The 21,908-nt window shown below is 48.6% G+C and overlaps 1 protein-coding gene across 2 annotated transcripts in view; it reads left to right on the plus strand.

Annotated features, from left to right (window-relative positions):
• The window catches only part of FAM193B (family with sequence similarity 193 member B), a 30,986-nt gene extending 9,327 nt beyond the window's left edge, over positions 1–21,659 (plus strand). The window contains exons 2-10 of one of the 2 annotated variants that reach the window (XM_033140458.1): positions 9,815–10,054; positions 10,567–10,783; positions 11,155–11,355; positions 11,931–12,327; positions 13,470–13,665; positions 14,142–14,378; positions 16,546–17,554; positions 18,900–18,975; positions 21,245–21,659. In XM_033140458.1, coding sequence (XP_032996349.1) covers positions 9,815–10,054; positions 10,567–10,783; positions 11,155–11,355; positions 11,931–12,327; positions 13,470–13,665; positions 14,142–14,378; positions 16,546–17,554; positions 18,900–18,975; positions 21,245–21,341 — 2,670 coding nt within the window. In that variant the 3' untranslated portion in view covers positions 21,342–21,659. The remainder of the gene's footprint in view (positions 1–9,814; positions 10,055–10,566; positions 10,784–11,154; positions 11,356–11,930; positions 12,328–13,469; positions 13,666–14,141; positions 14,379–16,545; positions 17,555–18,899; positions 18,976–21,244) is intronic. The other variant, XM_033140459.1, reaches the window with a different exon arrangement.
• The last annotated feature ends 249 nt before the right edge of the window (positions 21,660–21,908 follow it).

Genomic DNA, 21,908 nt, shown 5'->3' on the forward strand with positions numbered 1-21,908 from the left:
AAGCCACCCACCAGCTTGAGAGTCAGTTGGTCAGATTTTTAAAAACACACAACCACCACCATCCCAATATTTAGACATTATATAACAGCAGTTGCCCGTGTGCCTATTGCTCTGACCCAAACAGATAGATACTGTTCCGTGGTATAAGAAGGTAGGCTTTGCTCCTGTTTTTTGAAAATGTATACTCTGCTTCCAGGCAAGAGCTCTTCAAGACATCACAATAAAAGCTACAATTTTTTTAAAAAAAAATCAAATAATTAATTGTGTAGGGAGGTAATCTGCCCTATTAACTTCTGTTTGTACAGTCACTCCATACTTCTTTCACTGTTCTGTTTAGAGCTGTCAGCTAAACCAAAATGAATTTGGTGTGTCTGCTGTTTAACAACTTACATTTACACCAATTTGCATATTACTAAAACTGCAACAGAACTGCTTTTTTGAGACCTTGCCATGCAAAATATCCTACCATTTATTTCCTTGCTATACATCGGAACCCAAATGCCAATCTTGCTTTTAAATCACAGCCCTACCAATTAAAACTTTCCCTTCATTAAAGTGGCTAAAGGTTTGGGCAATTGATTTATAGATTTAAAAGTTGTTGCCCTAATTCAAACAGATAGCTTTCTATCATGAAGTTTACCATAAGCCCCCACCCCTGTTTTCAGTTCCTCATTTTTCAAAGAGCAAATAAATCATCTATATGTCTTAGAGGGCAGCGCTGGACTCACAGAAGTGACTTTAAAAGAGAGCTTCTAACAGAATATCTACAGGTGAGGAGGGGAATCACAATTAGTTCCAGCTTTAAGAAATGGAAAGATGAGATGCAGCTTCTGTATCTCATCTTGAACAAGTTACTCTTCCAACAAGAAAGTCCCTCCTCTCTGGGAAAACGAGTCCCTTACTAGTCAACCAAGGCTCCCTGGGCTGAATATAAAAATATACTAACCAAGATGACCACAGTACAAGAAGATTTCAGTTACTAGCTGTGAGCACAGAAGGAAAATTTAATTTTGAAGCCTATAGGAAACATATATCTAAAAAAAGAAGTCAGAACTACCTGTGTTATTCAGCACACTTTCACTCTCCAATTACCTGAAGAGGATTCTCTAGGGACTCACCTGCTTAATATAGTCCTGAATGTTAGCAGGAAGAATAGCATGCTATAGTCTGGGTACGCTTAGAACTACCTTTATTTGAGCCATTTTCTAGTTAAGAAGCCTTATAGTAGACAGAGGGGAATCACAGACACATCTAAAATTTGAAACTATGGGGAGGGTGGTAGTGGTGTTACCATTCAGCTCACCAGAAAGCATCCACCCTCTGTCTTTTCCTTCAGTATTATCCTAAAAGATGTCTGTCTGTTTCCCTTATACTGTACAGCACCTGAGGATCTACTACGCATGCTCAGTACTGTAATTGTTTGCTGGTTGGATGCATGACCAAGGAGTGGGTGGAATTGAAACTATAAATACAACACTTCCTGGTTGGGGCTTTGGTTTTTATATGGGCCAATTAGTTTTGTATGTTCTGGGGAAATGCATTAACTAATGATTGAGTGGATTATTTTCTCTTAAACACTTTCCCTTACTGTAGTTATTATTTTCTGAAAGTGCTTCTCCCCCTCCCCTAACATTTTTGGAAATACTTCTTTTCTGTTTTAACTTTAAAGCTGGTAAAAATAAGTCAAGGTGTGTCTTTACAAATGTGGTTCTCCTCATGGCTGAGGGCATCTCCTTTTCATATGTTGTTCAGGTAAAACTTAGCAGTCCCAAACCAAACAAGTTTTATGGTGGTATCTCGATATTGTAGTTGTTGTAGGTGCGTGATATTTTGATAAAAATGCTTCCCTTGGGGTGGCCTTGATTCCCTGTTAAAAACGTTTGTGGGTAGCTTTGCGCTCTGGTTATTTTTCTAGCTGTCACGTTATAAATTGGAGGCCTGCCTCATAGTAGGCCAGGTCATTCCAAGGTAGCTATATCATGTTGCTCAGCCCTTAATGTGCCACATGGTGCAGGTAGGGTTGGAATCCTTTGCAGAAGCTCTTGCCAGAAAGGTTGAGGTAATGTGTGTGGACTTTTAAGTCAAATATCTTGTTAGTGCTGCCTCACTCAGCCCTGGTGGCCCCCAGATTTTTGGACTGCAATTCCTATCATCCCTGATGATTAGTCATTCTGGTTGGGGTTTGATGGGAATTATGCTTCAAACATCTGGAGCAGGGGCAGGGAATTAGATCTGGCTGGCAGGCCTGATCTTTACCTCCCTCACCCCATGACCCAGCTTTGACAGGTGAATATGGCTGCCTATATGTCAAGGTAAAGGTAAAGGACCCCTGGATGGTTAAGTCCAGTCAAAGGTGACTGGGGTTGCAGCGCTCATCTCGCTTTCAGGCCGAGGGAGTCGGTGTTTGTCCACAAACAGCTTTCTGGATCATGTGGCCAGCATGACTAAACCATTTCTGGCGCAACATAACACTGCGACAGAAACCAGAGTGCACGGAAACACCGTTTACCTTCCCGCCACAGCGGTACCTATTTATCTACTTGCACTGGTGTGCTTTCAAACTGCTAGGTTGGCAGGAGCTGGGACAGAGCAACAGGAGCTTGCCCCGTTGCACGGATTAGCTGCTCAGTGGTTACAGCAAGATTGTTCATTAGCTGTTGAGGCTTTACCTGGCCCACAATTGATGTCATATATGATGTTAGGTGGGTGTGGTTTGGGGAAAACTGCTTCACAGGCCAAACTGGAAACTAGTGCTTGCAGGCCAGAAGGCCAGAGGTTCTCCACTACTGGTCTAGAGCAGCCTTTCACAACCTTGGGCTGCCATATGTTGTTGTACTACAGCTCCCGTCACCCCTAGTTAGCAGGATCAGTGGTTAGGGATGATGGGAGTTGTAGTCCCACAACATATGGTGACCCAAGGTTGAGAAAGGCTGGTCTAGAGGTTAATATGTTGTAGATGAAATTTTGAAACTAGATTAGTATTAGTGAGGCTGAAATCTTATGCACACGTACATGGGAGTAAGCTCCATTGAACTCAGTGTGTCTTCTAAATACTTGTATATAGTACTGCATATGATATTGGACAGCAACATGGTAGTTGTTGACCAAAGATGTCTGGAGCAGGAGCAGGAAAGATTCCTGGGTTCCTTCTCTGGATTCCTTCCTCTCCTCCCCTTGTGTGCTGTACTGGGGGTTCTCCTGAAACCCCCAGTTCCAATTTTGGGGCTTGGGAAAGTGAGAAAGGCATTGTGCTAGTGGACTCATTAGTTGAACCCCACCTTTAGCCTCTCGTATGCCTGGTAATACCATTTTCAAACTGAAACAGTAGCATGCTGCGATAGCATTTAATGCATGGTCTGAAAGAGAGACACTTGTAGATCAACCTAATTAGTAAAAAATAAATAAAATTGTTTGTGATTGTTTTCAGCATGAGTAAATCTTGTCTTCCCTACTCTTTGATGTGATTAGTAACATAAAAAACTGCCTTTTACTCACTTGGCCTATCGGTTCATCTCTCAGTATTGTCTACAGAGACTTGGCAGTAGCTTTCCAGGGTTTCAGTGATAGGGTCCCCTCCACCAGCAAATGATGAAATTGTGCATGGTAGTTAAATATATGGCATCACTTCATTTAGCCAGGTTGAACTGGACTATTGTGGAAGCAAGTACTGTACCCGTTCTGATGTAGCCAAGCCATCGGCACTGACAAGTCAGCTTTTCAGGGGAATAGGAGCAGAGATGACTGCTTAACAGAACAAGAAACTTGTCTTCTCTGACAATGCAGGGCACATGCTGCTTAGCCTACGGTCTGCAGGATCAGTATGACCTTAGCGGGCTTTTGTTAGTGATTCATAGCCTGGAGTGTGGTGTCAGTCACAGCACGGTCAGCTTTCAAACCTCCTATTAGCAATAAAGAAGATCTACCTCTGTGGCATTTCCCACATACCTTAAGAAATATGGATTAAATCTCTGAAGTCTGATCCAAAGACCATAGTTCTTAAACGTGCCACTATCCCTTTCTGCCCTCAGCAACTCTGTAAGGTACACAAGGCTGCTGGAGAGCATGTCCAGTCAGAAGAGCAGCGATTTGATTCTGGGGCTGTGTCCAGATGTATGTGACCTTTGTGGCAAGCTTGCAGGGAAAGGGCACTCACTGTGGAGGGGGTCAAACAACTCATTCATACAAACAATGCATGAGGGGGGTCACAGGGCTATGTGGGTTACACCTCTCCCTCCCCCTCTCGTGTGTCCAGAAGGTGGCCTGCCCCACTACTCCGGTCTTCTATACATGTGAAAAGAGATCCCACTCATCTGAAGTACTGTAGTTCTACCTGTGTACACGCTATGTGTACTGTCTCTTTAAATGCCGGCCATCTATCCAGCCAGTGATGGCTGCAGGCTGGTGGAGAGGACCCTGCTTTCTCCCTCAGAGCTTGAGGGTTTTACTTTTGAATGACTCTTAATGTATTGTGCCTTACATACAGACTTCTCTTCAAGATCCATCTCTGGGGAGACCAGCTTAACTTGTTTCTGCAGAAGCTGGCCATGGAGATTGATTGACTCATTCCTATGATAGCACTGCCATTTCTTTCATTCATCCTTCAGTTTTCTTTTTTAAAAAAACCCAAAAACCTAAATAAATAAATAAATAAATAAGGAATTGATTGCTTTTATTCAGATTGGGCTGTGAGTAAACATTCAAGTGACCGGACATAGTTAAGCTATACTGTATTTTAAAAAAAAAATTAAAAGGCAGTCTGCCTGCCCAAAATAGGGAAGGGGTTAAAATGGAGTAGTGAATCAGAATTGGATTCACTGGTAAATGCATGTTGAAAGGGTTGCAAAGGGGTGGTTCAAGCCATGTGGAAAAGAGCAGCTCGCCCTGATTTTGAAGTATGTCTGCACACAGCCTGGGTTCCCCATACTTAAGAGAACTTTCTACCTACATATATTTCATGCGACCTCTGCCACCACGATGGGAAAACTCAGAAGTCAGTATTTGCTGAAGGTGATGCATTTTTTACATAGGGTGCAATTTTCATGCGGGGACTCTTTCTAAACAAGTGACGTCCTATGGGGAATAGCCCTGCAGGAGAATTAATCTGCACCAGACAGTTCATATCTGGATCAGACGCAAGACAAAACAAAGAGATAACTGTTTGGCTGGTAATGTTCTCATCCGAAACCTCAGAAGAGGCATAATGTTTAGAATTCAGGAGTGAGGAATCTGTGGATCTCTAGAGTTGGATTGCAGCATTATTTGGAGGGCCATATCTTCCCCATCCCTTAGTTAAATTGACATGATGGGGCAGGGCCATGTAGGCTCCCAGTGTTTTGACAGAGCAGCATGTTCACTAAAATGAGGATGGAGGACACTGTTGGATGGGTGTAAAATATCGTCAGTGGGCAGAAGAGGAAAAAGGGAAGGTCACTCACACACTTGCTGTAGACTTCTGATCAGAAGGAAGCAAGGAATGAGAGGGCAATGTACCTCCTAACTCAACCTCAGCACTCAAAACGAAGGCTGGACAGGATGAGAGAGAAGCTCTTGCTTCTTTAGGAAGGCCTACTTAAGTTTGTAGAACTACCATGGCTGTGGCACTTGTGGCTGGAAGCTGCAGCAGGGATAGGTGAGAGTCAGGGCTGGCTCATGATATTTTGCTGCCTGAGGCGGACGACCAGCTGCTGCCCTCCCCCAACCAACCAACCAACCAGTCAGTCATTTTATTCGTATGCCACCTTTCCAAGGTTAAAACCATGCTCAAGGCTGCTTACAATTTATTTAAAAATGGCATAACTACAAATGTAATACAAGTAATCCTAAATAATAAACAAAATATCAAGAAGTTCACAACCAAATTGAACAATTTACACATAAATCATAAGATACAAAATACAGGATACAAGAAGTTGACATCAACAACAGGAAAAAAAACAACCAACAAAACTCCCTAAACTATGTCCCAGCCTCAAGGCACATACAGAAGCCAATTGGACTGGCATTTGAAATTTACTCCAATACAGGATCTTCCACTGCACTTGAGGGCAGCAGGCTAGCAGGATGGGCCACATGGCACACACAACTCTGCCCACTCCCTGTACCTCAGTATCTGCCGCCTGAGGCAGTTGCCTCTCTCTTCCTCATTGCAGGACTGGCCCTGGTGAGGGTTGCTGTAGGTGTGTGAAGTAGAGGTGGTGGTGTTAGGGAGCTTATGACAAACTCAGGGACGTGTTTGCTAAGTCCTGGAGCAGCAGCAACAGGCGAAATGGATACATTTCAGGGATCCCGGTAATAGATACTGCTTAAGCAGTAGATATATTTTTCATTAGGGTGTGGGTTGGATAGCTGAAAGTAAAGACCTTTGCTTGCATTTACTCTAAGTGACATCAGGAGTTGTGGAAATAACGATTGCTGTTTCTTATACCCGAGGAGTTACTCCTTCCATCAACAATATTGAAATTTGATCCAGAAAGTTTGGAATTTCCAAACAGGCATGACAAGGATTGGAGTCCTGTGTTCTGAATCTGTCTCTTGCTGTGTCAGTCCTCCTTTTGAGAACCTTGCTCCTTGATAGGGATTTCCAGGGAACAAAGGTATGGTGAGAAGAGGCTTGCCTAGGGAACAAAGATGAGTGTGTTTTAAGGAGATGTTTGTCTGCCTTGCAGTGTTTCATATGGGAGGTGAAAATTGAAATCAGCATCTGATTATTGTCAGTGATAGGTGCATATTCTAGGATTAAAAACAACTACACTCATTTAAGAGAAGATTTAAGGCATTTATGAATTCACTCAGGCACCAAAAAGTATGGAAACATTAAGTTAAGGCAACAAACTTAGCTTCTCTGCCATGGAAGTGGTAAAAACCTATGTATTACTTTACCCTTTGCCAACCCATTGCCTTCCAGATGCTTTGGATGGTATCTCTGGCTGAGGCTGATGGGAGCTGCAGTCTAAAACATAGGCACGATCTGATCTATATGCTGTGCCCACATACAATTTAGCCTCTGTGCACACAAATTTTACCTTGGTTTTTCAGCCCAAATCCTCTATTTGTATTGGTTGGGAGAACTCTGAAGCTGGGAAGCTGGTCTTTAGTTAGATATTTAGTTTTACATTCTAAGGGTTGTATCCAAAGAAATCAAAGTGCAAGCAGAACAGATTTGGTGGACGCAATGAAACCCCCCCCCTTTCTTCCCCCCACCAGCTCCCTAACTTCTGGTTCTTTCCTTCAATTCTCCAGCGCAGATTTGGAGAAGAGTAGAGGAGGAGTAGAGGAGAGGAGAGGAGGACCCAGGTGGCGCTGTGGGTTAAACCACAGAGTCTAGGGCTTGCTGATCAGAAGGTCGGCGGTTCGAATCCCTGCGACGGGGTGAGCTCCCGTTGCTCAGTCCCAGTTCCTGCCCACCTAGCAGTTCGAAAGCACGTCAAAGTGCAAGTAGATAAATAGGGACCGCTCCGGCGGGAAGGTAAACAACATTTCTGTGTACTGCCCTGGTTGCCAGAAGCGGCTTTGTCATGCTGGCCACATGACCCGGAAGCTGTCTGCAGACAAACACCGGCTCCCTTGGCCTATAGAGTGAGATGAGCGCCGCAACCCCAGAGTCGGACACGACTGGACCTAATGGTTAGGGGTCCCTTTACCTTTACCTTTAGAGGAGGAGTTCCATTGCACTTGCAGAAGTCATTCCATGCATGTAATGATTTAGTTGGATACAACCCTAAACTTTTGATTTGCTTACCTTAAGCTGTAAAGTACAAACTGTACATGTTGAACTGAAAGCAAAACCTGCAGAGTAGCTATCAAAACTGATCAGGATATCAGACTTGCACTTTTGCTTTGCTCTTCTTCTGAATTCTAAAGACTTACAAAGCAGTCCAAAGTGGGTGGGAGAGAGAAGATCAAAGGTGAAGGAACCGCTGGGCTTCTGCCAGCAGAGAGGAAGGGGTGGGGGCTGTGAGCTAAGCCCCAGGAGTGCAGTCTAATGGAGTTCTGGCACCTTTTCTCTTGATGTATATATACACACACACACATCTGCTGGAGCATGTCATAATCAGACCTTTTTTTTGTTCCTTGTATTTTATTTGTTCACTGTATTTTTATTTTTGTCATAATCAGACTTTCATAGCAACACACCAAGCACAGTAATAAGCAGGAGCATGCCATAGGTAGGCATTGCAAGGGTATGTCATATGCAGGCATGCACAAACAGATGCAGTAGCCCATTGTACAAGCAGCACACCACTTTCGAACATGCACAGCAGCACAATGTCGCACGCAGAGCAGCTAGAAATGCACACTGCTCCAACCTTTTCCCTCTTGCAGCAACCCTCTTCCTTTGGGGAAGCAGGTTCAACCAGGAGAACTTTAGTCTGCCCAACAGATCCATTTTGTCATACTTGCCCTTAGTTAAATTGTTCATTTAAAACGGGAACTTTAAACTGTCATAACTTTAGGAATACTTAACAGACTTTCATCAAAACAGCAATTTGGTTTTCTTGCTTACATGGAAGGGGAAATTTTTAGGTATGTTTTGAGAAAAGGGGTCTGCAAAAACGGGACACAATTAAACTGCTATTGCGCATTGGCATTCTTAGATTCCCAGTGCCAGATTTCCTCCTGATAAGATAATTTGTCTTCATTCTGATGATTAGCATTTTCTGGTTTGATGATGAAAGAATGCAGAAAAAGAACCTCACCTCAAACTATAGAGCCATGGGATCTGTCATTAATATTCTCTCACATACGCTGACAAGTTGTTGCTGATTGGACTCTCCCCCTCAGGGCTGTGTCTGATTTTCTGGGCGTGCTCTGAGGCTGCCAGCCCACATCCTGCTGTGGAACTTCTCCTTTGTCACTTTCCTCCGTCACCCCTGCCCCCAGCACACCTGTTCCTGCGGTGATTGTGAGAAGGGAAGGCCGGTTCTCCTTCTGTCTCCTCCTCATGCTGCACCCTTTGCCCCTTTGGGGTTTGTCTCACCTTGAGTCTGAGAGTGACCATCTGCTTTGCAGCAGCAGTCAGATGCACGGCCCATTGTCCCGGGCTCCTCAGTCAGTGGGGAAACAATGCAACCCTGCCCCTAACCCTTCGTGCCTGTCACCATCTCTAAGCAATGCCGAAGCCGATTTGTCGCCTGGCTTCCGCCCTGGTGCCAGACAGGAAGCTAAAGGCCTTGTGTGGGAAGAATGAAAGGAGCAGCCAGGAGAAGTTTTCTGCCTTACGTGTTGCAGCTGTTCCTCCGTCTTCAGCTGCACCAGGAGCAAGGGGGAGCAGGCTGCCTGTCTTCTGGGCCCGCAGGGCCTTGGGACAGGGCTGGAAGCATTGGGTGGGGGAAGCAGTGTCCTGTGCTGAGGCAGGAGTTGTCAGCCGGGGGACAACTGTGGGTGGGAGAATAAAAGGGACAGAGAGAACTGGGATACAAATCAGGCACCTTTGTGGCTCTCACACACAAACATACACCCTTCTGCCATCACAGTTCATTCCCTCTCCCCCTGCCCCGGGTCTGCCACTCTGCTGGTGTGCTTAGTTCTGAGGTCGCTTAGTGTGAACAGTATTGTAGTAATAGCAGAGTTAGGAAGGAAGCACTAGAAAATCTTTTATGGGAGCATCCAACTGCCGGCTGTCCGGATGGCCTGTTTGCCCACAGGTTTGCAAGAGCTCTGTGGAAAAGCCATGACATGACAAAAGGTATTCCCCTAATCCGGATTTGGGGATTTTCCTAAGCATATCCTGTCATCATAGCGCATGGCCCAGTGCTCCCCAGGCTCGTGTACCCCATGAGCAACCCTCGCTTTCTGTGTGTTTGCCCTGCTGCAGGTGCTGCCCACCTCCAACCAGTCGGTGCAGACGTGCTGCTTGCTGTGCCACCGGGAGCGTAAAGATTGGGGAGGGCCATCCCACAATGGGCTGATATCTCCGGGCGAGCGGCTGCCTCCGGATTTTGTACCGACGCTGGTGCAGAACCTGCTGGGAGAGATGCCGCTGTGGATCTGCCAGAGCTGCAGGCAGAGCGTGGAAGAGGAAGAAAGGAGGGCAGTCCAGGAGCAGGCGCTGGCGGTAAGCATTTAACCCCACCAGAACACACGCCATCACTCACTACGGGACAAATGTTCTTGGGTCAAGGAGGGTTAACTGCTGTGAAGCCAGCAGTCTACATAAAAGGCCTTCCTGGATTGGTCAAGCTGCACACCCTTGACCACTGTCGGATGGCTGTATTATGTTCTGGGACCCTAACTACTCCCAGCTCTAGGCTGTGGAACTTGCCAGCTTTGGCTTGAGTGAATGCATTGCCTACAACAACAGGGCCTTGACTCTTTTCTTTCTTGTCACTGTCATCATTTGCGGTGGTGGGAAAGGGAATGAGAGTAGAGGTAAGACTAGACAAGCCTGTCTCCTCACCGAGAGTCTGCGTCCTCCTGGGCAAGTGCCATGGTGGGTCCAGGACAAGAATTGGTTGGAGCAAAGGTTAGTCCAATGTTACTATTCCTCACAGATCAGCCATGAGCTTACCCTTCCAAGCAGTCGTGTTGCATTGGATTTGTGGTCTGAGCCGCCCGTTCTCTTCCCAGGTCTCGCTGTCGCATACGGCCTGCAAGTCACAGTCCTGCGGGGCAGGCTCCCACTCCTCTTCGTCTTCGTCATCTTCATCCTCGTGCCACGGGAACTCGGGAGACTGGGACCCCAGCTCCTTCCTGTCTGCGCACAAGCTCTCGGGGCTCTGGAACTCCCAGCATGCCAATGGGGCAGCTCAAGGGAGCTCCCTGGGGGGAACACCTGTTGTACCAGGTAAATTCATGTTGCCCCTGGGCCAATGATGGTCTTCTCCCTTCTAGATGCGGGGTTCTCCCTACGGCTTCTTTATGGAGGCTATGCCAGTAGTCATTGGGAGGGGGCGTGGCAATTGCTTAACTGTGTTAGGAAGTGCTAGCATCTGGCAACCTATATCAATATATTTTGTCAGAGAAGGGATGGCCATACACAAGCCTGTCTTGCTCTTCTCCTGAGGGAGAGTAATTCTTTATATGAAGGTCCCTGCTTACTGAGGTCTTCCCACCAGAGGCCTTTTGCAATCTCCATGGCCCAGATGTGGTACCACAAGTGGGGAGGTGAGCGAGGGGCCTGGAGAGCAGCCAGCTCCATCTCTGACTCCATTTCAGGTGACAAGCACCCCGGCCTCCCTCCGGAGTGTGCCAGCCAGGCCCCTGCTGTGGGAGGTGGGCTCAAAGCCTGCCCTTACAGCCACGCGCTCTCCCCAGCTCCCAGCGGCACCCCAGGCTCGCCTCTGCCTACCTCACTCGACTTCTGCAAAACTCTTCCCAAGCAGTTCAAGAGCATGTGCCGGAGACCCACCCCGCCAGGTCTGTATGGGCGGGGCCTGGGGAAGGCCAGCTGACCACATCCGCAGGGCAAAAAGTGGCACCACATTGCTGGGCTCACTACTGTGGAATCTTGCCTCCTCTCGGGGCCAGCCCCTTAGGGCCCATCATTGGGCTGTGTGGCCTTTTGCCAAGTGAGACCTTAGCACAACCCCAAAGGGCAAGGGTTGCCCCCCCCTTTCCCCCTTCTGAGAGCTGTGGGTTTAAAATGTTAAACATGTCACACGTGTGGCCAAACACCCTAGCATGTTTTGAGGAAACATGTTACGTTGCAAGCCCTTGTACGTTGGAAAGTGCCACAGCTGCAGGGAAGCTTCTAGCTGAGAATATGATCACCAGGTTGGGTTGGCTTGAGCGGCATGCATGGGTGTATGGCCGTAGAGCCTTGGAGGTATTATGGGAGGGGGAATACATCTGGGCAAGAACCTTGTGGTGCAGAGGTCTCCATGGTGGGGAAGCTTAGTACCTGTGGAATGTTTTGCCCCTTGTAGTAGTGTGTGAAAAGTCTGCTGTCCAGGATTGAACCTAATAGCTCTCCCTTTTCCATCTGGCTGCAGGAGAGGCCTTCCACTCCTCGGAGCACCACCGGCATGTGGACCTCACCGCTCCACCCAACAGCCCCACAGGCCTCCCCTCGCAGCCGCCGGCACTCCTCCCGACAAAGCAGATGCCTGCCCACCCTGGGCCTTTCAACTCCCCTCCTCACGTCCACCTGAGCTCCTCACCGCAGGCGGCCCCCTTCCCTGCGCCAGCCCTCAGTCCACACACACCGGCGCCCAAGCCAGGAGCAGACTCCCCTCCCACTGGATCTTGCAAGAACCCACACCTGCCCACTGCCAATGTGCCACTGCTGAAGATACCGCCTCCCGTAGGCTGCACTCATCCATGCAACGGCCATTGCAGCGGCTCCTTGGGTCCTCCAACTGCCTCGCATCAACTGCCCAGCACCAACAGGTGAGCGGAGCCCTGGGCATAGGGTTGCTGATAGGAATTAAAGTTGATTAAAGCTTTCTGTTGGTCTAGTCCAAGGTTTCTCAAACTTGGGTCCCCAGCTGTTGTTGGACTACAACTCCCATCATCACTAGCTAGCAGGAGCATTGGCCAGGGATGATGGGAGTTGTAGTTCAACAACAGCTGGGGACCCAAGTTTGGGAAATCCTGGACTAGTTAGTGTAGCAGATCCACCTTCAAAAAAGTGGACGTTTTGCGCCTTGGAAATGACAGGGAAATGTGAAAAGTATGAGATGGAGGAGTGATTATTGGGAGGATGTGCAGGCATCCTGCAAACAGATTCAGGATGAATGGAGGACAATTGCTCATTGTCATGTAACTGCTCTGCAAACAAATAACGATGAGCCTAATTGCCCTCTATATTTCGTGCAAGCAAATGAAGGTGAATGCTGAACAAACAGGACTTCTGGAGAGGCCCTCTCTTCACCTGTGTTGTCTAGGCAGCTGAATGGGCAACTTGGTCTTCTTTCCCTGCTGTGTTCTCTCCAGCTCCCAAAGGAGGCTTGTGTTCAATCCTGTCCTTAAAAATTGAAACCAGAGGCAGTCTGTGACTTCTGTGCCTGAGGGGATTGCTGTCACAGTAGGGATGGCTTGAGCATTTGCTTGTCCAGATTTAGTGATGCTTACCAGGAACCATTTGGAGAGGGGCCTGTCCAACCTGCTGGAACCACTGCATGAGGCAGGGTTTTCTTTAAGCTCTTAGAAGTGCCAGCTCTGGATAATGTTATTTTGGGCATAGCTATCCCCCCATTGTTGGAGCTTCACTTGCTCTATTAAAAGTCAGTGCTGGCATAACATTTTTCTTTCCATAAAAAAATATAAATGAAAAAGTTACACTAGAATGCAAACTCTGTGTAGTTTTGGAACGATAAAGCTGTGAATGAGAGCAGGCAGGATTCTCTCCCACTCATGGATCTATCCTACAGAGTCCACAAGGATTTTGTATTCCATCGAAACTTTTTTCATGAATATTTTGCCATGAATATTTTTGCCATGAATATTTTGCCATGAATCGAGCTTGGAGACCAGTTCAGCCCATCTGCCTGGCCTGCCTCTCACCTGCCTGCTCTTCCTTCCTCTTGCAGGGACCCTTCCTGCAAAGGTCACAAGTTCCCCAACGGTACAAGCTGCCACGCACCACAGTCCTGCGAAGCGGACGAGGGGCTTGGCGAGGACGAGGACAGCAGCTCCGAGCGCAGCTCCTGCACCTCGTCCTCCACAACCCAGAAAGATGGGAAGTTCTGCGACTGCTGCTACTGTGAGTTCTTCGGCCACAACGCGGTAAGTAGAATCAGAGCCAGCAGCGTCCATGACCTTCACTCACAGACTTGTTTGTATGTGGGCGGCTTGGAAAAAACACCATGCTGACAACAGACGCATGGCATGCATCATTGCTCATCTTTGTTGGCCTTTGTAGCCTTGAGATTAGCTTCTCTCTCCACCCCCAAACCCCGGTATTCTAGCCTTGGACTTCCACACCGTTCTCTCAACCCTGTCATTTCCTCTCGTTCCTGTCCTGAGCTTCTGAAATAAAGCCCCGCTGTTGCATCTTGCACTCAGCTGTTCCGGCTTTGGGGCCTCCATAGTGTCACTGGTTACGTGGATGGAACTAGCTGTGGATCTCAGCTCGGCCTTGGGCCTAGCAGAGGGGAGAGAGAGCAGGAAAGCACCTGGAAGTGGTTTCTGTCTGTGGCAGTTGTAGAGTAGTAACCATCTGCTGCACCCACAGCAGACCAATAGCCCAACTCTGTCCGCAGCCTCCGGCCGCCCCCACGAGCCGGAACTACGCCGAGATCCGGGAGAAGCTGCGCTCTCGGCTGACCAAGAGAAAAGAGGAACTCCCTCAAAAGCTGGGGCACAGCAGCAGTTCGGGAGAGCCGGCGGTCGATCACCGGGACGTGGATGAGCTCCTGGACTACATCAACAGCACAGAGCCGAAGCCCCTGAACAGTGCCAAGGCTGCCAAGCGTGCACGTCACAAGCAGAAGAAGAAGGTGGGCTGGGTGTGCGTGCGTGGATGAGTGTGCAAAAGAGAGCGTACACTGGCCCACAGCTTCTTGGAGATTGAGTGTGAAGGGGAAGAGGGTAAGGATCATTTCAGAATCCTGATAGAATGAGTCTATAGATTAGGGGAAACAGTTTAAATCCTGGTCCTGGCTAGGGATGGAAACGGGATAGAACTTGCTTAGAAACTAACCTGAATTTTTATAGCATGTCCTTTCTTCATAGAAGTGGGGCAGTTATGCCTCAGTTCCCAGTTATGTATGCATTTGGGTAGGCAGATGACTGTAGATAAAAGAGTTAAACAGAAGGGAGGATGAACTATTTGACAAATATCTGTCGCTCCCCCATGTCAACTTTTGACATATTTTCATAATTGAAACAGACGCCAAAATGCATAGTGCCATACAATCATACCTCGGGTTACGAACGTTGCGGGTTGCAGGTTTTTGGGTTGTGGACCACACTGAACCCGGAAGTACCGGAACGGGTTACTTCCGGGTTTCGGCGCATGCGCAGAAGTACAAAATGACACGAAGCGCTGAATTGCGCCACGCGCATGTGCAGACACGACGCTTCAGGCTGCGAACGCTGTGGGTTGCGAATGTCCCTCCCGTAGGGATTACATTCGCAACCCGAGGTATGACTGTAATAAGATCACAAGCTGTTTTCTTTCTTTCTTGCAAATAGATACTGCAGTTTCACCCTCATCTAAGTATTGCTAATGAGAGTTGTGAGTACCTCTGGGCCTGATCTGAGCCATATGACACAGGGCTCTCCCTCCGGTACATCCACATGTGAACATGCCAAGCAGGTAGCTTGGGCTCTTTTGTGAAGGGATTCATTCTGGAGCTTGTCTATGCTGTAGGGGGATTCCTGAACATATGAAACTGTGTTATGCAGGATCAGACCACTGGTCCACCTAGCCCTGCAGTCACTGCTCTGACTTGCAGTGGTTTTCCAAAGTCTTATGCTGATGTCTTTCCCATCCTTGTTACCTTTTTAAATGGACCTTTCGGGGACATTCTGCATGCACAGCCTGTGCTGTCTATGCTACAAGAACATTTCATTGATGTTTACTCGAAGGGTGCCGACTTGGCTGTTAACCTGTCCGAACTGTTTTGCCTGGCATTTCATGTTGTTCACAAGTTGCTATGTATCTGCAAGGAACTCAGTTTCCCTACTACCTTTGCAGACAGGAGATGTGATCTCTTTCACAGAGAGATGAGGTGAATTTAAGCTCTCTCTCCTCAGATTCTCATGCACATTTATCACGCCTGATTCTCATTCTCTCTCTCTCTCTCTCTCTCTCTCTCTCTCTCTCTCTCTCTCACACACACACACACACACACACAGTGTAAACTAGTCAGAAGTTGAAGTGAATTAAGGTTGTTTATACTATTGTTGTTGTTGTTGTTATATCACATTATATTCCACCTTTTCCTCCAAGGAGCTCAAGGTGGCATGTGCATGGTCCTCCCACCTCCTCATTTAATCCCCACTACAACCCTGTGAGGTAGGTTAGGCTGAGAGAAGTCAATGACTGGCCCAAGGTCTCCTCCCAGTGAGAGCTTCATGGCTAAGTGGGGATTTGAACCCTGGTCTCTCCCAGATCCTAACCATCATGCCACACTGGCTCTCTCACATTGGGTTATTAACTGAGGATGCCTGGTCAGTGAAATGGGCCCCTTCAGTCTTTCTCTCTTGTGTTCCTGAGTTGCTGCTGAGCCGGGGCAGGCAGCGTGAAAATGCAACTGTGTTTCTCTGCTCGCAACCTTCCTGCCCCACACCCACCCCAAATGCTCCAGCGCCACATGAACTAAGTTTAGGGCCTGAGGTGTAGCAACCTTTCTGGAGCTTGTACACACAGGGAAATGGTTGTGGGAAATTGCTGGCAGCGCATCTGTTCCTTAAGGTTTGTTACCATAGCACAGGCTTTGTGTATGCCAGTTCCCAGTGCCAATTCCCAAGTGCACGGTGGTTTGCCGTAGTCCCCATGCAGCTGCATAGAAGCAGTTACTGTCAGCAGCTGAGAAGCAGGGGCCTCTTCGGCCAGCCAGCCTGAGTTTGGCTGCCATCCTCACCACAGTCCCTCTTCTCGGTTGCCAGTAGGAATACTAGAACGACTCGAGTTCATGTTGCTAACTTCTGGACTTTCAGGAGAAGGAGAAGGCCCAGCTGGAGGCGGAGGCCCAGAAACGAGTGGACCGGACCCCGCCTACGGGTCAGGACCAGGAGCTGGCTGAAGAGAAGCTTCTGGAGTGGCCCCAGCTAGAACTGGAGCGAGTGAACAATTTCCTGAGCAGCCGACTGCAGGAGATCAAGAACACCATCAAGGACTCCATCCGTGCCAGCTTCAATGTCTATGACCTCAACCTGGACGTCAACGACTTCCCAAAGAAGGCAGCCGTGCTGGAGCAGAAGAACCTGCTCTCCCACCTCAACGGCTCCTCAGAGCTGCAGGAGATCGACCTCGACCTGTCTCCGCTTAGCCTGGGCACACCACACAACCACACGTTGCTGCGGAGCGAGGTGGCCTCCCGATGGGTAGAGAGCCCAGGCGAGGTGCCGCCCCCGCCTCCCCCGGCTTGTGAGAACGGTGTGGTGAAGCGACTCAACGCTGTCCCCAACCTCTCGCGCATGATCTGGGTCCAGTCCCCCAAGCCAACAGACTCTCCCCTGGAGAGTGGGGCCGGCCACGAGTCCAAGGAGGCAGCCCCGGGCAGGGGAGCGGAGCTGCAGGAGCAAGCGCCCACCACCGGAAAGCAGAGGAAGGGCAAGCGGCAGAGCTGCCCGGCCAAGAAAGGGGAGGCTCTCGCTCTGAGCAGTGAGGCTTCCGGCTCCAAGGGGTTGGGGCAGAAGAACCCCCTGAAGGGTACGGCTCCCGAAGCCCCGAGAGGAAGCAGCGCGGAGCACGGCGATGGGGCCAGAGGGCTGCGGCAGGGGCAGGGCTGGGGTTGCAGTGGCTCTAAGGTGGACAAAGAGAAGAGCGCAGAGGGCAGGAGCCGGAGAGGGGAAGGCAGAACCGACCAGGCCGAGCAGGAGTCTGTTTCCTTGGGGACTGGCGAGCGGCATCTGCCCCATACAACTGCGCCAGATGACTTGCCTCAGCCAAAGGGCAAAGGCAAGAAGAGTAGGAACAAAATGGAGAAAGCGAGCCCTTCCATTGGTGAGTATGCGGAAGGCTTTCCCTGTATTTGGACTGTTATTTCTGCTCTCTGGCTTTTTCACAAAAATAGAGAGTTGGAAGGGACCACGAGGCCCCTCTAGTCCATCTGTTGCAATGCAGGGATCTTTTGCACAACGTGGGGTTCGAACCCACATCCCTGAGATTAAGAGTCTCCTGCTCTACCAGCTTTTCATTAAGATTGGGGTGGGCCCCTTATACACTCAGGACGTTGGCGTTTCTGAGGCCCACCAAATGCATGACAGCTGCCAGTCCTGTTACGAAGGCTAGTGAGAGGGCAGGTACTAGCGTACATCCTGAGGGCATGCATAACAGCCTAGAATCTGAGTATGTTTCAGACGAACACTTTAAAAAACTGCAAAAGTACAAGGGAGACTATCCTATCTGCATTATACATTCAAAGTAGTATCACACCACTTTAAACAGTCAAAGAATTCTGGGAAGTGTAGTTTAAGGGTTCTGACAGTTGTTAGGAGAATTCTCTTCATAGAATTACACTTCCCAGAGAGGCTGAACAATCAATGCCTCTTCCCAGGGAACTCTATAGATTGTAGGTCTGAGCAGGGAATGGAGGTCTCCTAACAACTCTCAACACCCATAACAAGCTACAGTTCTCAGGATTTTTGCAGGGAAGCCAGGGCTGTTTAAAGTGGTATGATACTGCTTTAAATGAATACTGCAGATGGGGCCCCATACTGTATCCTGAGCGTGAGCTATGCACATTTTCTGGACCAAGTTTATTCTTCCATATAGGATTGGAATATTGCGGCAGGAGTTGATGTTGTGAAGGTGCAGGAAAGACATGTCTGTTAAACCAGCTGTATGTAGGGCTAAGATTTAATGGGGGTAAGGTGAGACAGCGTTTGTGGCCTGCTCAGCTCCCTAAGGCCCAGCTCAAAACTCTGTGTAATTTCAGACTTCTCCCTGCAATTATGAGAGCATGTTGGCATTGATTAAAATTGAGGTTCTCATATAGCCAGGCTCAGAAGTGTGGGATTTTGCATACCCCTTAACTGCACTTTTCTATGTTCCCACTGAAATTAATTTTTACCCCACCAGTGCTTGCTGTACATCACAAACTTTGGGTAGAGTAGTCACACTCTGTCACACATCTCACTTTCTCTGCTTTGCCCCAGTGGTTGTGGACTTGGGCACCTTGAGCATCACTGCAGGGGAGTCTCCTGGCTTGGGCAGCTAGTGAAGTTTGAGTGGTGTGAGGCATGTGCCTGGTTTGGAAGGGAAGGAGGAGATCCCGGTCGCTGACTATGAGCAGCTCTTGGGCCCAGCTAACTCTTTCTTCTTCCTTTTCACTGTTGTGATTTGTTAGATGATGTGTTCCTGCCCAAAGACTTAGATGGTGTGGAAATGGATGAGACTGACAGAGAAGTGGAATACTTCAAGAGGTAAGACTTGGTCCCGATAAACTGTGGAGTCCTGGGATCACGGCCTTGCAGATGAGAAATAAATAGATGCAATACATCAGGGATGTGGAACCTCGGGTCCGGGAACTAAATGCAGATACTCTCTTGGGGTACTCATCAGACCACACACACCCTCTCCCGAGGCAGCATCCCTTCCTGCTCCCTCCCTGGGTGTTTTTGCCTTGCTGGAATGTGCCTTGAACATTGATAGTGTCTCTTGCTTGCCTGCATGGAGGAAGGAGAGAGGTGTGTGCTTGTGTGTAGAAATCATACAGGGGCAAATTTCAACCTGTGTTGCTTTCTCCACTTTTGCCTCTGGCACCACCCGCATTTGGTACGTGATGCCCATAAGGTTGCCCGGAAGGGATTGAGGCCCTTGAGCTGAAGATGGTTCCCCATTTCAACCACATATGGATGAGACTAGCTCAGGCAGTCTTTCTATTTCTTCCCCATCATTCACAAATTTCCAGAGGTGTCTTGATGCAAATACAACATGGGCCCTGCAGTGCCACATCTTTTGATGTTGTAGTGAGAAGAGGTGCCATCCATCAACATGTTAGAGAGGAGGAGTCCTGATTCAGTGTATTATGGGGAGGAGGTTATAGGGCAGGCTGTTCTCATGGCAGTGATCAAGGCCAAGTTTAGCTATGTGAGAGAATGGGATCATCCTTTCCACTTCACTCTTTCAGAGTCTTGAGAGATGTGCCACCTTAGCATTTTAACCTACTATTGTATTTAGGCAGGGCTAGAGACCTTTATGGGACGCGGGTAGCACTGTGGGTTAAACCACTGAGCCTAGGGCTTGTCGATCAGAAGGTCGGTGGTTTGAATCCCTGCGACGGGGGTGAGCTCCCGTTGCTCGGTCCCTGCTCCTGCCAACCTAGCAGTTTGAAAGCACGTCAAAGTGCAAGTAGATAAATAGGGACCGTTCTGGTGGGAAGGTAAAAAAACGGTGTTTCCGTGTGCTGCTCTGGTTTGCCAGAAGCGGCTTAGTCATGCTGGCCACATGACCCGGAAGCTGTACACTGGCTCCCTCGGCCAGTAAAGCGAGATGAGCACCACAACCCCAGAGTCGTCCGCGACTGGACCTAATGGTCAGGGATCCCTTTACTTTTACCTTAGAGACCTTTATAAGTCAAGCTGTTGCTTAATCAATATTTCCATTAAATTGAAATTCCATGCATATCAACTGATGGTGGTAAAAGGCATTTTGAGCCATTTGGATGTCCATGGGTAAAGCTGGATCTAAAATCACCTATAAGCTGCAAAGTTAATTCTTCAGGGGGAATTTCAGCCCCATCCCAGAGAAATTGAAGACCATCTGCATGAGCTAGCATATCCTCTGCTAACAGCAGTTCAGTTTTGTTGGATTGAACTTCAATTTGTTTGCCCACAGTGGACTCCTTACTGACTCCAGAAACCTGTTCTGGATATCCAGTGCATCTGGATTAGATGAAAAACAGAAGGAGAGCTGAAGTCACCTCACTCCAAGCTACCCCTGTGGTTTAACACATGTGGGACAAGTTCCCTGCAGCACCCCAGAGTACAAGTGTCATGTAGCAGTAGTCTTCAAGCACCACCTTGTGTGAGAGAGAGCCATCAAAGCACGATAGTCCAGGAAAATCTGAAGATGTGGTTCTGCCCACCAGCTCAAGCCCAGAAGGAGGAGATTGAAAACTGGCTGCTGCCTGGGAAAAACATCTTAGGTCCAGAGAGGATTCCTTCAGGAGTGGTCTCCCATTTCCTTTCTTCCAGGAGACCAGAATCACATCTTCTCTGAGCTTCCTATATCAAGTTGTTCATTCCTCTGTGGCTAAAAGGAATCACCAAATTCACCCATACCCTTTTTGATGTGCTACCTGCCCTATAGTCCCTAAAAATCTTGGCTTCTGTGCTGCAAACAGCACACACTTTCTATCTTCTTCCTCAGCTTTGTCCAGCATCCCTGCCTATGTTGCCTGTCTCTGCCAGTAGGACCTAGCCCATCTTTGTGTTGTCCTGCAACATACTTTCCAAAGTATTTTCATCACAGAAGTGGTGCCGCCTGGTGCCATTGTGCTATTGACCCTTAGCCCCTTAAAATCATTAGGATGTATGTGGACATTCCGTGTTGAACAAGCTGAGCAACTCCATGAGGGAGTAGGGGGATGTTCACAGGAGACAGGCGGCTATATTATATGTGTGAATAAAACAAGGGTCCTGCAGCCCCGTCATTTCCTCTCACTGGTTGTTTTTCCCCCTGTACTTGCAGGTTTTGCCTGGACTCAGCCAAGCAGACCCGGCAGAAAGTGGCTGTGAACTGGACCAATTTCACCCTGAAGAAAACCACTTCGAGTGCAGCTCAGTGAGGTGTGCGGTGCACCCCTGGTATATGTGCAGGGCCCCACACCTCGCCTTCCCTCCCCCAAACCCATAGACAGACACTTGGCCTCACCAACCCTTGCTCTTCCCCCCTCTCCCCTCCCCCTGGGGCTCCTATTCCTAGCCTATAGGCAAGGCCTGGACAGCCCTTGCGTCCGTCACCTCTAAGTGTTCGACGTTCGGGGAGATGCTGACTGAGCCGCCCCAAGCCCAGGGGCAGTCTTGATCGGCCAAGGCCCAGCGTGGCACAGGGACCAGGCTGCACCCAATAAAGGACTTTTTAATTTTTTATTTTATTTAAAAAACCCAACTTTTCTGTTGTTTGTTCTGGCTTTTCTGGTCCTTAGGGGAGGTGGGCAGGGCTCCCTTGGTGGTGGTGGGTGACCGCAGCAACCCAGCTACACTTGGCATAGAACCTCTTCCCTCAAGCGCTCAAATTGCACTCACGGCTGGTTTTCATCAGGGCACCCGGCGCACATGGAGCAGTCCAAGGGGTCTCGGTCTCCAGTCTGAGAACCCTGCCATCTCCTTGCACGGTTTACAGTGGCAGAGCT

The sequence above is a fragment of the Lacerta agilis genome, chromosome 2, assembly GCF_009819535.1.
Source record: "Lacerta agilis isolate rLacAgi1 chromosome 2, rLacAgi1.pri, whole genome shotgun sequence".
Lineage (NCBI taxonomy): Eukaryota > Metazoa > Chordata > Lepidosauria > Squamata > Lacertidae > Lacerta > Lacerta agilis.